The following is an 18127-nucleotide window of genomic DNA, read 5'->3' as shown; positions in this document are numbered from 1 at the left end:
TTCTGATTTAGGTTTTCAAAACCATTCCATTGATGTCTTTCCGATATTCATAGGAGGAGTACCAACAAGCAGTACTTCAAGTTTCAAAATACTCTATACTTCCAGGAGAATAGATTTTTTTAAATATGAGAGAATTGGATATATTCCAATCTAGTTTAGTTCATGCCAGCAATGCTTTTTCTTTCCTAAGATCTAAAGTTGTTTCAAGCAACATCCTTCGAGGGAAAAAAAAAAAACAAACAGTTTATTATTTTCTTTTTATCAAAGCTGAGTTTCTTCTCGAGAGTCCTGAACCATGGTGTTGCAGATGCTGTTTTTTCGACTGGGTTCACTGTTGGGTAGGTAAGCCAGTGGATCCGGTCGGATTAAGTATCTAATAAAAGAAAACACAGTAAATGACTGCAGTAGCAACTAAAGGCAAAGCTCATTCACCCTGACACTTTAGACTCTTACTTAAAGTTTATTTGTTTAGTGTTTATGGTTATCAAAACTTGTCTCTATATAATGTTGGTGGAAGGACTTGCTGTTTATTTGGTCTGTAAATTTTGTAGGGCTTGTATTATTTCTATACCTAAAAACATGAAGATGAATATGGATGAATGGTGAATCATCATCATTCAATTACAATCCATCACCACATTCACCTTGTCAAACATTTATGTTTTATTCTAGTATTTTGTCGATCTATTTGTTTTTCTTTTGAACTTTTTCTTTTGTATTGTGGTATAGGCGATTAACAACATTGTAATAGTCTCAAGTGAACAAAAAAGGGACTCAGTCATACATGTACATGTATCTATTCTCCCTCAAACCCAGCTGCCACCCAGGCTGCCGCGTAACATTGAGCGGTTCCACGTGCTATACACTAGGTCCTTGTTGGTTATCCATTTTAAATATATTGGTTTATTATTCTTTACTTTGGCTATTTTTCTATCAAGGAGACCTAAATTCTAGCCATGATTATATCACTTGATTGGTCTTAGTTTTATCATTCATAACTATTAATAATTTGATCAAATTATTTCTATAGACTTTTAAATATTCTATGATTCTAAAAAATTAATGATTTCAGAAATGCTATAAGAACATTATGCATAGATAATATTTTAAATTAATTAACCTAAAATTCAGGTTATGCTATATTAAGCAATTGGACCAAAAATTATCCTTAATTCACTCTATTAATAAATAGGTAAATGTTCATCTGCCAAACTCACAAATTTCAATGTTAGAATTTGTTTCAAGAAGCGTGGTTTGCTTCAGACTGCTTAATGATATGAATGTCTGTTTCTTGAGCTTCTCTAGACTACAAGCTGGATCTGGGGATATGAAAAGCCACACTCTCTGACCCCTGCAGAGGATTTAATTTATGAAGCAGATAAAAGGATGAAAAAGAAATTCCAAACACCACAGAAAGATGAAAAGAACAGGGGACAATGAGGGAATGTTTTACTGAGGGGGTTAGGTTGATGTCAGTCCAGGTAGAAGTGGAGTGGAAATGGGACTGAGAAAAAAGTTCCATCCCAGGGATGACCTTGGCATGTTCAGAAAATGAGTTTGACTTCAGAAGACTGGTTAGACCAGTCTAACAGGACTCCTGGAAAGGACAGGAGATGAATTCACAAAAGAACCTAGAAAGATGCTAATGAAGGGCTTTCAGCTTCAGGATAAGCTTCCATTTCTGTTCCAGAGGCAGTGGGAAGCCATGAGCACTTGGAATTGAGATGTGGAAAGTGAATGCATGTGACACGGCGCCTAAAAGGCTTTGTTCAGATGCAAATGCAATGACTATTTCACCACTTTGTAATAATGTTAGGAGTACGTAAATAAATGGAGAAACTAACTTAGAAAGGGAACTATAATGAAGATTTGTACTTCTCTTAAAGACCAAAAGGAAGATATTCATAAATATGTCCTTTAATTTGGACATATTTATGAATATTGGATCATAGATGTTCTCTGCTTGATTGACAAAGGCCAAAGCCTTTGACTGTGTGGATCACAATAAACTGTGAAAACTCTTAAAGAGATGGGAATACCGGACCACCTGACCTGTCTTCTGAGAAATCCAGAAGGTCAAGAAACAATAGTTAGAACTGGGTATGGAACAATGGACTGGTTCCAAATTGGGAAAGGAGTACACCAAGGCTGCATATTGTCACCCTGCTTATTAAACTTCTATGCAGAGTACATCATGTGAAATGCCAGACTGGATAAAGCACAAGCTGGAATCAAGATTGCTGGGAGAAATGTCAACAACCTCAGATAAGCAGATGACACCACCTTTATGGCAGAAAGTGAAGAGGAATTAAAAAACCTCTTGATGAAGGTGAAAGAGGAGAGTGAAAAAGCTGGCTTAAAATTCAACATTCAAAAAACAAAGATCATGGTATCCGGTCCCATCACTTCATGGCAAATAGATGGGGAAACAATGATAACAGTGAGAGAGTTTATTTTCTTGGGCTCCAAAATCACTGCAGACAGTGACTGCAGCCATGAAATTAAAAGACGCTTCCTCCTTGGAAGAAAAGCTATGACGAACTTAGCATATTAAACACCAATACAGTATACTAACACATATATATGGAATTTAGAAAGATGGTAATGATAACCCTGTATGCAAGACAGCAAAAGAGACACAGATGTATAGAATAGTCTTTTGGACTCTGTGGGAGAGGGAGAGGGTGGGATGATTTGGGAGAACAGCATTGAAACATGTATAATATCATATAAGAAATGAATCGCCAGTCCAGGTTTGATGCAGGATATAGTATGCTTGGGGCTGGTGCACTGGGATGACCCAGAGGGATGATACGGGGGAGGAGGAGGGAGAGGGGTTCAGGATGAGGAACATGTGTATACCTGTGGTGGATTCATATTGATGTATGGCAAAACGAATACAATATTGTAAAGTAATTATCCTCCAATTAAAATAAATAAATTTAAAGTTAATAAAATAAAATAAAAAGCAAAGACATTCCTTTGCCAACACAGGTCTGTATAGTCAAAGCTACGGTTTTTTCCAGTAGTCATGTGTGGATGTGAGTGTTAGACCATAAAGAAGGCTGGGCATTGAAGAACTGATGCTTTTGAACTGTGGTGTCAGATAAGACTCTTGAAATTCCCTTGGACTGGAAGGGGATTAAACCAGTCAATCCTAGAGGAAATCAGTCCGACTATTCATTGGAAGGACTGATGCTGAAGCTCAAGCTTCAATACTTTGGCCACCTGTTGTGAAGAACTGACTCATTGGAAAAGACCCTGATGCTAGGGAAGATTAAAGGCAGGAGGAGAAGGGGCTTACAGATGATTAGATGGTTGGATGGCATCACCAACTCGATGGACATGAGCTTGAGCAAGCTCCAGGAGTTGGCGATGGACAGGAAAGCCTGGTATGTTGCAGTCCATGGAGTCACAAAGAGTCGGGCAGGACTGAGCAACTGAACTGAACTGATGTCCTTTAATGAAAATGAGAGGAGCAATTTAAAGCACTGTAGTCTATTTTCTTCTCTCAAATGAAAGTTGAAATTCACATACTTGGATCTATTGACTGGATGTTGTTATCCATGGGCCTGCTTTATAATTCCTATGAATATCGGTAGCATGGTAGATCAATGAAGAAAACTAAAAATGCTCATTAACCTTTTTATCACCATATCATCTAGTGATTTATGGTTCTTTGAATCAAATTAGTGTTGTGCCTTCGATTAAAATGAACTTTTGAATGTGGTTCTTTAGAAAACCATAAAAAGTTTGGGTATAATCTGTTATCCCTTAAATTCATTGATTTAGCTGCAAGAGTCCCCTTCCATATTATAATCACTACTAAACTTATGAGTCTAATAAAACATAAATTTCTTGAATGTGTTTTTTGTACGTCTTGTTGTGGTAGCTTTTTTTTTTTTTTTTTGCTCCAGTTACTCTAAAATTTAATTATCTCAATGCCCAAAATACAAAGCATGGCAAAGGAGTCTTTTTTTTTTAATAGTAGTCAATTTGATGTTTTAGCTTAAAACTAATACAAATAATAGTATCTAAAAGGCAGAAAATCCCATGCCTATTTTTCCTATATATGTTGTAACATCCATATTTTATTTTTATGTTTGAGTTTTAAAAAGTTTCAGGAATTATTTTGAGTTACAAAATCTATTTGATAGAAGGCTAGGTACATATACTCAAAAGGTTAACATGATCTTACAATTTCATGAAATATAATCATGGAAAATAATCATATTAGTCTCAAAAAACTTATGACTTGTTATGGTACGATCAATTTAAAAAATATATATAATTGAAACTTTGAAAAAGAAGCATACAAAAGTTGGGACTACAAGGCCAGACTGGATAACTAATGAAAATAGCCTGATTTTATGGGTCACAGGAGGAAAGATATGTGTAAATACGGACACAAGAAAAACAACAGTTTTATCACATTTTAATTATATATGAAGTGCAGTCTCCAGAATGCACAGTTGAAAGCCAGGTGCATCACAAATAAGATATTTTCATCTAACTTAAAGTGCTCCATAAATTCATCACCACTGGATATAAATTTTGACAGCTGCCTTAAGACAATTAGCAGCTGGAATTATCATCATCTGATTCCTCAAAGTTCTAATATTTTAACTATCAGATGGCAAAAAGAAAAAAAACATTATTATGTTTTTTGCTAGTTGTATCTTTGATGCCTTGTATAAAATCTTTTCACACTATTTTGAGCCAGAGTTACTCCTGCTGATATTATTTTTCTGAGAAGTTTCTGAAGCACATTCATCTTTTGGCCCTAAAACTGAGTAGTAACTCAATAGGCCAGCATTCATTCTTCTACTTTTTCTTCTTTAAGTATCTTATCTTTAAAAACTAATTTTTTTAAGTTTCATTCATTTAGAAGATGAAAAAAATAACTAATTTCTACGTAGAACTAGCTTCTTTCCAAAGCTCAGCATTATATCCCCATAAGCTTTCTAGACATTTCCATTAGTGCATTGAACAATGTACTGAAACCCCAGCTGCTCATCTCTCTCCTCCTCACCCAAAGACTGCTCTTTTCTGCTTGGAAAAGTGCCTCACCATCCTGACTTGTTTCAGTTAAAGAGTAATTTTTTTTTTTTTTTTTTTTGCAACCTTATAGATTCTAACTCTTAAAACCATGCGAGAGCCATTATTTTCCAATTCCCAGAACAATAAACAAGTCTTAAAGTTTGCCTCCATAAATTTATTCCATAGGCTTTGCCTCCATAAATTTATTCCATAGGCTTTTGCTTTTACAACCCTCATCCAGATGTTATGACAGAATCTTATCTCTACCCTGCCAATCAATTCCATTGCTTCCTAGACAGCTCTTTCAAAAAAAAAAAAAAAGAACCCTTTCAATCCCAGCTGAAATCTCCCAGAAAACTGGCAACATCTACAAGTAGGCTTCTAACTGCTAGCATATTATTAATACCAACTTTAGTTCTAAACCACTTGGCATGGATCCACTTTATGCTCTGCCTCACAGAATGTCCTCACACTTCCTAGTCACTGGCCTTATTGCTTATTTTCCTGGTTATAGACACACACACTTCCTGTGGACCTAACACCCACCAATTCTTTTGAATCTTTGGCATTGGTTTCATGTCACTAATACAATCTGGAGTTAACTACCTTGTGTAAGCAGGACTTGGTCTAGAAAATCCTTAGAACCATGGATCTTGGGAGCAGCTTCTCATAAGGAATTTCTCTCCTAGGCTTACATCGATAGCTGTCAAAATGACTTCTAAAATTTTGCTGCTTTCTTGCTCATATAACCAAATGCTCTTATTACCTAGAAGACTGAGTATAAATTTTTTATTTTCTAATCTAAGGTCCTTCCAAAGTCAGGCTTAATATGTTTCCAATACTGCAAAGAACTGATTCATTTGAAAAGACCCTAATTCTGGGAAAGATTGAAGGCAGGAGGGGAAAGAGATGACAGAGGATGAGATGGTTGGATGGCATCATCGACTAAATATACATGAGTTTGAGTAGGCTCTCGGAGTTGGTGATGGACAGGGAAGTCTGCGTGCTGCAGTCCATGGGGTCGCAAAGAGTTGGACACAACTGAACTGAACTGAACTAAATCGATATTTGGTTTGACTAGTTATTAGCAATGCAAATGCTAACAATACAAAGCTTTTACTCTGGTCACACTAGGCTCTGTAGTATTGCCAGTTGGCACATACTATATGATGCCCAGGTACTGCCTTTTCTCAAGCCATCTCCCTGTTCTGGAATGTTCTCTCCTCTCTACCTGCACAAATCCTATCTACCCTAAGAGTCTAGTTCAAGTCCTCCATCATTATAATCAGAGTAACTCACAATAATGCCTTCTTTTCTGAGTTTAGAAAAACACTATCTCATTTAATCCATGCTTAACTCATGTGACAAAGTCATGCTATATAGACCACACTTTTAAAGCAGCACTTTAACACTTTTATTAACATGCATAATACAAATTACTACCATAGACCCTTTCCTAATAAAGATTTTGACCAATTTTACCTTGGCTTTGAAAGGTCTAAGGGATTTAGAATTAGCTAGTGTGGTATAGTTTAGGTTTTCCTTTGAACTTCTTTTTTTCCATTTCACAGATTTTCTATCATTTGTCCAAATGTATACTTGCTCAATATATTGAAAACAAAATTCAAGCTGTTTTCTATGCCTCTACCATCCTATGATGCTTTTGTATAGTACGACACACAGCAATACACAATGCAGTGCACAAAATGCATTTGTTTATTGAACACCAAAATTAGACTTCGATTTTCTAAGTATTTATATCACAAGAACATTATGGGGTTTTATGAGGGAATAAAAATATAAAAATAAATAAATTTGTGGTTTTCTGAAAACACAGGCCTTATGTGAGATACATCAACTTACACAACATCATTCAGCTCCAGTCTGGTGTCTGGAGATGGGTTTATCAGGATGTAGGAGAGGGTATTTTGATGATCATTCATTTCATCTAGAAGATAAATCAATGCCAAGTTAGTTATACCACTTACAGAAAATTATGGGAATTATTGCAGAGCATCTCACCTTCAAACCACATAGCTGTCAATAATAACTTGCTATAGTTTCCCCCACAGCATGACTGTTTATATAACTTTGCCTATTTTCAATTACTGTCACTGGAAATATCTGACAGGCACTCATTTTTTGTTACAATAGATGTTTAAAAAATACAGTATCTAATTCTGTTCACAACAGTCACACACTACCTTGTAAGCTATTACGCTAATGCTTTTTGTAACTCAAAGTATTACTAATATAGAAATGGCTACACAGGATGTTTACTAGATTTGCTATGCTTTTATAATTATAAAAAATTGTGGTTATAGACAACGTGTACCCCAATGTTCATTGCAGCACTGTTTATAATAGCCAGGACATGGAAGCAACCTAGATGTCCATCAGCAGATGAATGGATAAGAAAGCCGTGGTACATATACACTATGGAGTATTACTCAGCCAATAAAAAGAATACATTTGAATCAGTTCTAATGAGGTGGATGAAACTGGAGCCTATTATACACAGTGAAGTAAGCCAGAAAGAATAACACCAATACAGAATACTAATACATATATATGGAATTTAGAAAGATGGTAATGATAACCCTGTATATGAGACAGCAAAAGAGACACAGATGTATAGAATAGTCTTTTGGACTCTGTGGGAGAGGGAGAGGGTGGGATGATTTGGGAGAATGGCATTGAAACATGTATAATATCATATAAGAAACGAATCGCCAGTCCAGGTTTGATGCAGGATACAGGATGCTTGGGGCTGGTGCACTGGGATGACCCAGAGGGATGGTACGGAGAGGGAGGTGGGAGGAGGGTTCAGGATGCGGAACACATGTATACCCGTGGAGGATTCATATTGATGTATGGCAAAACCGACACAATATTGTAAGGTAGTTAGCCTCCAATTAAAATAAGTAAATTTAAATTAAAAAAATAGAAAAATTAACTGTATAGGTCTTCCTCCAAAAAAAAAAAAAAAAAAAATTGTGGTTATAGATTCCCATCCCAGACAGGAACACTGATATGGAAAATAGTGTGAAAAAAATCATCTAATGACATTGTGTTTTAAAAAACACAACAGATATGTATCTAAATAGCATGAAAACCCTAAGTACATTTGACTTCCTTACATAATATGTCTGATATAAAACATGGTATTCTGGAAGAATGCAGAGTTCTGTGGATCAGATTCAACTGTAAGTTTCCACGGCAGTGTGCCGCTGGATCGTTTGCTTTTTCTCTAAAACAATTCATATTCTAAAAACAAACAGCTGTGCCCTCTAAGTTTTGTCAATTCACTCTGAAGACATCATCAGACTTCACCTTTGGAGAGCTGACTTGACATTGGAAAGGAAAATAAAACAGCTTTGGGACTGAGGTTTTATAGTTTCCAAGGCTACTAGAAGGTGTAAATACAGAGGCTTGCAGATACATAGTCAATAAATATTAATCCTCCTAAGGGTAAAGATTTTAAGCTGGAGGGGCACTGTTTCAAAACCTGCTCTAGAGCCACAGTCCTCTCTAGCTACTTCAGTTAAGATAAGGTTGGCTCCTAAAAATGGTACTAAAATTTCCAGTTTCATCCAGAAATCTAAAACTATATTTCATAGCAATAGGGATATATCAACATGAAAATAACTGCATAAAATTAAAGATGATTTTTAGGCCAATGCAGATGATTCTAATAATTTTCTACACTGGAAAATATATATTATTTTCATAAAATAATGTCTACCATAATGTGCTTCTAACTAGAAACCTGTCACTGGACTGTGAAAGATAGTATTTTCAGTTATGATCTTTCAAGTTGATATGTAGATGTGACATTCTTAAGTCTATAAATGAAAATTCTTATCTTACAAGGAAGTTAGACTGCAATATAATTGAAGTCTCCAGTAAATCTGCCAGTAAAATTATTATAATCATGAGATTATCAAATTAATATTCAAATAAAGGAATATACTCAATTGCATAACCCCAAGGCAGACACAAGGGATTGTATCCTGCCATAGGGATAAGGTTACAGCAAAATAGAGAATGCCCTGTGAAATCTGAAATTCAGACTAAAAATTAACAAGTGTAAGCATATTTATGTACCAAATATTGAATGTAACATGCTCATACTAAAAATCATTTGTTGTTTATCTGAAATTCAAATTTAACTAGACATGCTATATTTCTTTTGGCTAAATCTGCCAATCATACTAGGGGGTGTGTGGTTACGGCTAATTCAAAATGCTGGAGCTTGGAATTCCAATGAGTATATAACAAGCTTACTCCAAATAAGGTGCAATTTCACCTCAAAGCATATTGTACTGGCAGGAGATTAGCAAAATCCTTTTTTTATACAGAAAGCAAGTTTGACGTATGCATTCTTCTTGAAAAATTTCTCCTGTGTATGAGTTTTCACATAGGCTAAACAAAATAGCAGCAGCTAATACTGCATCCTGGAGACTGAAGCGTGACGCCCTGAAACGTAACAGGTCATTAGAAAATCTCCACCTCATTTGGTTCTCAACTACCATTTAGTTGATAACCTGAAAAAGTGAAATAAATACATTTCTGTACAAATTCCAAAAGGTTTTGGAAAGACCTTATTTATTTAGTTTCATTTTAATTGTTGAATATACTACTTTAAGAGTGCTTCAGCGGTAAGGAACCCATCTGTCCACGCAGGAGACAGTCAGAAGATCCCCTAGGGGAGGGAATGGCGACCCAATCCAGTATTCTTGCCTGGGAAATCCCATGGACAGGGGAGCCTGGAGGGCTACAGTCCAGTCCACGGGGGTCACAAAGAGTCAGACATGACTCAGCAACTGAGCACGCATACTACTTTAAGCTTAAAGGTACTTCACCTGAAGAAATATCTGAGATTGAAGAAAAATGTATTGAACATATTATCTGATTAAAAAATAAGTATGGTTTTCAATTTTGCTGCCATCCTCTAGTACCCCCAAATGACTTACAGGAGGCATTTTTATCATTAGTTGATGATCATAATTTAGCACAGGATTTTCGTTATTTTGTTCTCCAGTTTGCTCATTTAATAATGTTAACTAGGCATGACTGTGCTTTCCTGGTGGCTCAGATGGTAAAGAATCTGCCTGTAATGTGAGAAACTTAGGTTCAGTCCCTGGGTTGGGAAGATCCCCCGGAGAAGGGAATGGTTACCCACTCCAGTATTCTCACCTGGAGAATTCCATGGACAGAGGAGCCTGGCGGGGTACAGTCCATGGGGTCGCAAAGAGACACAACTGAGCGAATTTCACTTTCACTTTCAGGTATGATTCAGTTCAGTTCAGTAGCTCAGTCGTGTCCGACTCTTTGTGACTCCATGAATTGCAGCACGCCAGGCCTCCCTGTCCATCACCAACTCCCGGAGTTCACTCAGACTCATGTCCATAGAGTCAGTGATGCCATCCAGCCATCTCATCCTCTGTCGTCCCCTTCTCCTCCCGCCCCCAATCCCTCCCAGCATCAGAGTCTTTTCCAATGAGTCAACTCTTCGCATCAGGTGGCCTAAGTACTGGAGCTTCAGCTTTAGCATCATTCCTTCCAAAGAAATCCCAGGGCTGATCTCCTTCAGAATGGACTGGTTGGATCTCCTTGCAGTCCAAGGGACTCTCAAGAGTCTTCTCCAACACTACAGTTCAAAAGCATAATTCTTCGGCGCTCAGCCTTCTTCGCAGTCCAACTCTCACATGCATACATGACCACAGGGAAAACCATAGCCTTGACTAGCCGGACCTTAGTCGGCAAAGTAATGTCTCTGCTTTTGAATATATTATCTAGGCAGGTATGATTAGTCACAAATAATTCTAAATCTGGAGACAACAATGAACAAGACAGGCCAAGTCTACACATTCACCTATAACAAGTTAGCTGTAAACTTTCTATATGATTTTAAGCATATTATTTGAGTTATCTTAGGATATTAATATCCTGTTGAAATTCACTAATTCCAAATGCACATGCAATGAGTTTTGACACTGCATAGAATAGTGCAACTTCTACCATAATTATGACACAGAACATTTCTATAATGACAAAAAGTTCCCTCCTGATCTTTTGCAGTTAATTCCTTCCTTGCATGCCCCATCCTTAGAATCACTGATTTCTAGAAACATTCACTCTCCAAGGATCTTACAGTGCGTTTCTGTAAGGCTTTATTTCCCCTGTGTGAAATCATTTTGTTAAGTATCCAAGCTGTTGCATGGATCTACTTTTTAAAAATTTTTTATTTTTACTTTATTTTACTTTACAATACTGTATTGGTTTTGCCATACATTGACATGAATCCACCACGGGTGTATATTAATGCAGTCATTCAAGTTTTCCTTAGAATTGTGGTTACATAAAATATAATTATATGCTTTTATTTTTAATCTATTTCTTTCTTTACATTTTAAGTGTTTCTTTTAGACAACATAAAGCTGGGTATTGCTTTTTTTAATCCCGTCTGATGACTTCTGCCTCTTAATTGAAATGTTTGAAAAGTGAAAGTGAAGTCTCTCAGTTGTGTCTGACTTTTTGCAACCCTGTGGACTGTAGCCTACAAGGCTCCTCCATCCATGGGATTCTCCAGGCAAGAATACTGCAGTGGGTTGCCATTTTCTTGTCCTGGGGATCTTCTCGACCTAGGGATCAAACCCAGGTCTCCTGAATTGGAGGCAGACATTTTAACCTCTGAGCCACCAGGGAAGATAGTTGAAATGTTTAATCCATTTATATGTAATATAAATATTAATATGGTTGTTGCCACGTGCATATCTTTGATACCGTGTGGACTGCAGCACGACAGGCTTCCCTGGTATGAAGTATCAATATAGTAGGATTTAAATCTACCGTCTTGCTGTTGTATTTCACTTGTTCCAGATGTTCTTTGTGCCTCTTTCTTTTTTCTCTGCCTTCTTTGGATTAATTGAGGTTTTACACAGTTCTTCTTATAATCAGTCTGTTTTATTTGAAACATTGATTATCAGTTATATCTCTTTGGTTTTCCTTTTTTGTAGCTTGTCTAGGTCATTAGTTGGCAATTGCTTTTAAAAGAACCAAATAGTTAATATTTCAGACTTTTCAGGCCATATGAGCTCTGCTGTACTTAAACTTTTTCAACTGGAAAGTGGAGGCAGCCATAGAAAATGCAAATATCAGTAAGAATGATTGCTTTTATTTTTTCCAGAAACTGGCATGCTACCATTTCCTGTCGCTTGCTCTAAAGCTTAAATACACAGCTTTAATTTTTCAGTGTCTACTCTTAAATAGCACATCACTTTACATGTAATTTTACAAACTTGTGTGTGTGCTAAGTCACTCCAGTCATGTCTGACTTTTCGCACCCCTGTGAACTGTGCCTTCAGGCTCCTCTGTCCCTGTGATTCTCCAGGCAAGTGTACTGGAGTGAGCTGCATGCGCTCCTCCAGGGGATCTTCCCCAACCAGGGACTGAACCCGTATCTCTTACGTCTCCTGCATTGGCACTCAGGTTCTTTACCAATGGCACCAACTGGGAAGCCCTTAACAACTTTACTATATTCTATTTCTTCCTTATTATTATTGCCACACATTTTGCTTCTATATATATATTATAAACCTTACAATGTTTGTCATAAATGGTGAATTACTTTTGAACAAAATTTTAAAAATAGAAATGCATCTTTTACATTTGCCCATATGCTTATTTTGTTTAGATCTAAATTTCCACTGGCATTATTTTTCTTCTACTTAAGAATTTCTTTCAACAATTTCTTTCATCCTGAGAGCTGTTGTTGACAAATTTTCTCAGCTTTTGTTTTTTAAAACTGTCCTTATTTGCTTTTAGTTCAGAAAGATATTTTTACTATGTATGGTGTGTTAGGTAGACTATTTTATTCAGTACTAGAAACAAGTTTCTCAGTTGTGATTTGGTTTGAGAAGTTTCTGACATGAAGGTGTCTACTGTCCTTATGTTTGGCTCTTTCTTAGGAAATGTCTTTTTCCTTCTGCTCCTTTTGAGGTATTTTATCATTGACTTCCAGCATTTTTTTAATATTGTGTCTTGGCATTATTTTATTTGTTATATTTATATTCCTTGAGCTTCACTGAGCTTCTGAGATCTTGAATAGAGTTCCCACCAAATTTGGACAAAAAATGTTGATCATTAGTTCTTCAAATATCCACTCTCTTCCTCCTGTTACTCCAATTATGAAATTACTCCATATTATACCACGTGCAGCTAGCACCACTTTTTCAAGGCTTTTACTTTTTCTTTTCTTCTCTATTCTGCATTTTGGATAGTCTATTGCTATGGCTTTATGTTCACTGATGTTTTTATTCTGCAATAGTTATTTTTATGTAAATCCCATGCAATACACATTTTAATTGGAAAATATATATTTTTCCAAGTAAAATATGGAAAAGTAAAGTATTACAAATACTCACCTATATGAGCTTTCTGTCTTCAATTTTTCTCCTTATCATCCTGTTTTCATCTACCATGTTGAACATATAGATCATATCATATTATAATAACTATCTCAACATTCATATTTTATGAATCTGTTTCTGTTGACTGATTTTTTTTTTTCTGCTGGTACTGGTCATATTTTCTTGTTTGGGGTCCATTTACATGACTTCCAGCCTGTAAAAGGCCTAAATCATGTGTTAACCTTTTCTCGGGTAACAAAGTTATATGCCGATTTTTCCCAACACCTGTACACTACTGGTTTATCTTTTTCTAGTTGTTTAAATTGAGGCTATAAACAATCATCATAATTGGAAACTTCCTCTTGCTGTTTCAATGCATTTAGAAAGCTCATTTTTGCTCTCATTGACTATTTATACAAACCGATAAAATGCTGAACTCATAAGATGTTGAAAGTAAAACGTTCATTCAACTAATTAAATTTTTTCTCAATGACAAAAATATTTTATTTTATTCAAATGTCCACATTTTTCTTAGACATATGCCAAAGCACAATATTTTATTTCCAGGTGTAAGGATAAAATACATCTATTATTAAGTGCAATTAAGGTAACTGTGGAGTTAAATTATGTAAAAATATTGACATCATTGAGAAGTTAATGCTCTGGGAAGGTTATGATACAACTCCATGAAACAAAACTTTACAGTTTTACTTTAGGGAGATATGGAAAATTCATTGCAGAAATAATTGCGTTTATCATAAATCATTATCAGCTCAGCAGTTACCTCTTTTGAAAGCTTCATTACTTTATCTATTAAAGAAACCGCTGAGTTTGTTTCTTTCTATTAACATTCTATATACAGAATGAGATTAACATAAAACCCCAGGTTTCATCCTCCTATGTCTGCCTCCTTGTGAGAATGGGTCAGTTCTGGAAATACAGAATAACATAAAATCATCTACTTTCTGGAAATCTATACTGGCAGTATAATGATTGCACATATCAATACTATTTTATTATACTGTGAAATGGTAAATTATATATTTCAAAAAACAGTAAAATTTCAGTATTTGTCAGTTTCTTTTGAAATAAAAAATTACTATTGAAGTCATTATAGTGATCTCAGATACTTATATTATTCCTCCCATGTGCTAAATGTTATAAAATATTTTAGAAGAATATCTAACTTTGGTGCCTTTCCCTCTTTGGTAATGTTTCAGGACAAATTTATAACCTTTTACTAGAAAATGTACTTGACCTATTGATTAGAATTTGGGGGAATTTTTAATGAAAACACATGAAAATGATCAATGATTTATAAGAGAGTCTGAAAGTAGAAGTTGATGATATTATTATTACTATTACTGCTACCAGCACCACAATATATATCTTAGGTTTGGGTGGGAATAACAATTCTTTCTTATTGATTTTGCCTGTTTCTATCCCATACAGAAGAGAATAACTAAGAATTAAAGTCACCATGTTAACTATAAAACCAACTCTTGCTTAATCTGTTCATTATTTCAGGCAAATTATAAACTTATTTAACAAAGAAACTAAGGCTTCCTGATGGATGTAATGAAAGCCACGTCTAACTAGTAGTTACCTCTGTCACTTAAAAAAGATTTCTTTTTTTCCCCCATTGACGTTCCTTTGTTTACTAACAATATGAACAAAGGGATCCATGTCAAAATCGGAACCTGCAGCACTGGTCATACCAGGGACACTTACTTGCCAATTTATAATGGCAAATACATTTATATAATATATAAACTATATAATTATATATATATGTAATATATAACTATATATAAAATATATAAATATCAAATATTTATAAAGTGTGTGTCATTTTGATAGTTAAGAATATTTCAAAAGTTATTGAGAATAATTTTAGTGAGTATCGGAGCCAAATAAATTGTTGAAGAATGATGCCAGTAAGTTTTTAAAATTATATTGAAGATATTTTCCAAAAAAATCAATAAAAGACAAGCAGAACTTATAGGTCATCACATTAGTTAATTTCTCAAGACATGCAGGTTCTCATTTTGTCTCCCAATCCCTTGAGGCCAGATGTGTTCCACTAGTAAAGTTTTTAGATTTAGGGTACATAATGTATTTCATGTAATAGTCTCAGTTGGGTCTGAAGCAGCAAGGTTCATATTTCTGCAGCAAACATATGCATATTCACAATAAATTTGATCAAAGATCCAAATAGTTTCAAGCAGTTTGGATCAACTTCTGTGGTTAAACAAGTTTTGGTGTTGAACCTACTTAAAAATTCAGTATCCAGAAATTTTGGATTTTAAAAGTACCGGTGAGAGATTATATACCTGTAATGGCACCCCACTCCAGTACTCTTGCCTGGAAAATCCCATGGACGGAGGAGCCTGGAGGGCTGCAGTCCATGGGGTCGCTAGGAGTTGGACACGACTGAGCAACTTCCCTTTCACTTTTCACTTTCATGCATTGGAGAAGGAAATGGCAACCCACTCCAGTGTTTTTGCCTGGAGAATCCCACGGATGAGGGAGCCTGGTGGGCTGCCGTTTATGGGGTTGCACAGAGTTAGATACGACTGAAGCGACTTAGCAGCAGCAATCTAACTAATGTTCTTTGGAGAATAGGTATATGTTTATCTTAGACAACAACATGCACAAGCATTTACATTATTTCAACCTAACCTGTAGAGACAGGCTATATCAGGAAATATTAAAAAATTATCCTCTGGTTTTAAAGAATTACCTTTCTTTGGGAATTGAATATGATAAAAAAAAAAATAAGTGAGAGATAATCTGTGCCTTCAGGAAGCAAGGTTAGTTGTTAAAAGTTAACAATTTAGTGACCTTTTAGATTTTAAGCATTTTTCAGTGTTTTTTTATTATTTCCTATTATTTGAGATATAATTTTTTTCTTTAAACAGGATAAAAATAACATTTCTAATGTATCATTTATAAAGCAGCATTGTTCTGCAAGTTTGGTAATTTTTCAGAAAGAGAAAGAAGATCTGGGAAAGGATACTGCTAAAGACAGATGAAGGAAAGTAAGAATCCTTTCTATCTGATAGTGTCTCAGCAAAGGGGCAGAGAAGAAGTGAACTGAGGGTAAACATGAACTGATGATGCAAAGACATAGGATGTAATTAGTAGATAAAAGAAAACACAAGAGACAAATTGAGGAGTAAGGAATGTGTGTGCACATGTACGTGCACATGTGTTTGTTTTAGGATTTAGGGAAGGAGGCATGGTTTCCTCAGAAGAGGAACTAAGAGAATAGAAAGGGGGAAATATGACATATTAGGGGAGGGGAGTTAGATGACAGGATTTGGATGTGAAAGAACTAGGAAGGAGGAGGACTAAAAGCAGAAGGAAATAATCCTTTCTTTTCATCTGAAACAAACAAGTTAATTATAAAATTAATTCAGAAGAAGAAATATCTAAATATAGTTAAGCAAATACTGACAAAGAAGAGTGAAATGTCCCTAGCCCTACCCGATATGAAAATACACTATAAAGACTGCAATTAAAACAGTGGGTGATTTTTGTCAGAACAGGCAGACAGACCACTGTCACATAATAGAAAGTCTAGAAAGAAACAGACACAATAACATGTATGAATTTGAGGTCTGCTAAAAGCAGGATCTAAAAATCAGTGGAGTGGGGTGTGCATTTTAGTAAATGGTATCACATAACTAAGGGCTTCCCTAATGTGGGAGACCTGAGTTCGATCCCTGAGTCAGGAAGATCCCCTGGAGGAGGACAGGGCAACCCACTCCAGTATTCTTGCCTGGAGAATCTCCATGGACAGAGGAGCTTGGTGGGCTACAGCCATGAGGTCACAAAGAGTCGGACACAACTGAGCGACTAAGCACAGCAAAGCACATTATATAACTCAACGAGGAAAATTATCTTAGAAAATACACAAGTGTGTTCCCTTGCCTACCAAATATACCAGGATGAGTTCCAAATAGATCATATGCTTGAATGCAAAAGGTGAAACCAAATAAGTAATGAAAAACATAAGAGAATTCCCCTCTAAATTAGAAGAGAGAAAGTTTCTTTTGATCTACTCAAAATAGACCAATAATAATGGGAACAATTTAAAACTTAGATTAAAATATTAAATAACAGAAGTATAGGAAAAAACTAGGCTGAGAAAGAAATATCTGCAATTATTAGCCACAGTTCTAATTTACCCAATGTGTGTGTGTGCGTGTGAGTGCTCAGTTGCTCAATTGTGTCCTACACTTCACGACACTATGGATCGTGGCCCACCAGGTTACTCTGTCCATGGGATTTCCCAGGCAAGAAACGAGTGGGTTGCTTATCTCCTATTCCAGGGGATCTCCCTGATCCAGCGATGGAACCTGCATCTCTTGTGTCTCCTGCATTGGCAGGTCGATTCTTTAACCACTGCGCCACCTGGAAAGCCCCCTCTAAATTATTAAAAACAGAAATAAATCTATAAAATTGGCTAGAAATGAAAACAATTCACTGAAAAAGACTCAATCACATGAAAAGATGCTATACGTTATTATAATAAGAAGGCACACTGAGATACCACTTAGATAATCTATTAGAATCGCAAAACACATAAAAGTCTAACAGCTTTCTGTTGGCAAGATTTTGGGAAAATAGTTACATACTTTGCTAGTATAAATGCAAAATCATACACA

General features: G+C 35.7%; 1 protein-coding gene across 3 annotated transcripts in view; it reads right to left on the bottom strand.

The window, feature by feature from the left end:
* Positions 1–177: 177 nt before the first annotated feature.
* KCNT2 (potassium sodium-activated channel subfamily T member 2) overlaps positions 178–18127 on the bottom strand; it is a 437588-nt gene continuing 419638 nt past the window's right edge. For all 3 annotated transcript variants that reach the window (XM_068985918.1, XM_068985919.1, XM_068985920.1), the window contains 2 exons: positions 6904–6988; positions 178–373 (listed from right to left, as the gene is read on the bottom strand). In XM_068985918.1, coding sequence (XP_068842019.1) covers positions 262–373; positions 6904–6988 — 197 coding nt within the window. In that variant the 3' untranslated portion in view covers positions 178–261. The remainder of the gene's footprint in view (positions 374–6903; positions 6989–18127) is intronic.

Source organism: Capricornis sumatraensis, chromosome 14 (genome assembly GCF_032405125.1).
Source record: "Capricornis sumatraensis isolate serow.1 chromosome 14, serow.2, whole genome shotgun sequence".
Taxonomy (NCBI): Eukaryota; Metazoa; Chordata; class Mammalia; order Artiodactyla; family Bovidae; genus Capricornis; species Capricornis sumatraensis.
Note: the sequence above shows the minus strand (reverse complement) of the source record. Positions and strands in the feature narration are given on the sequence as shown.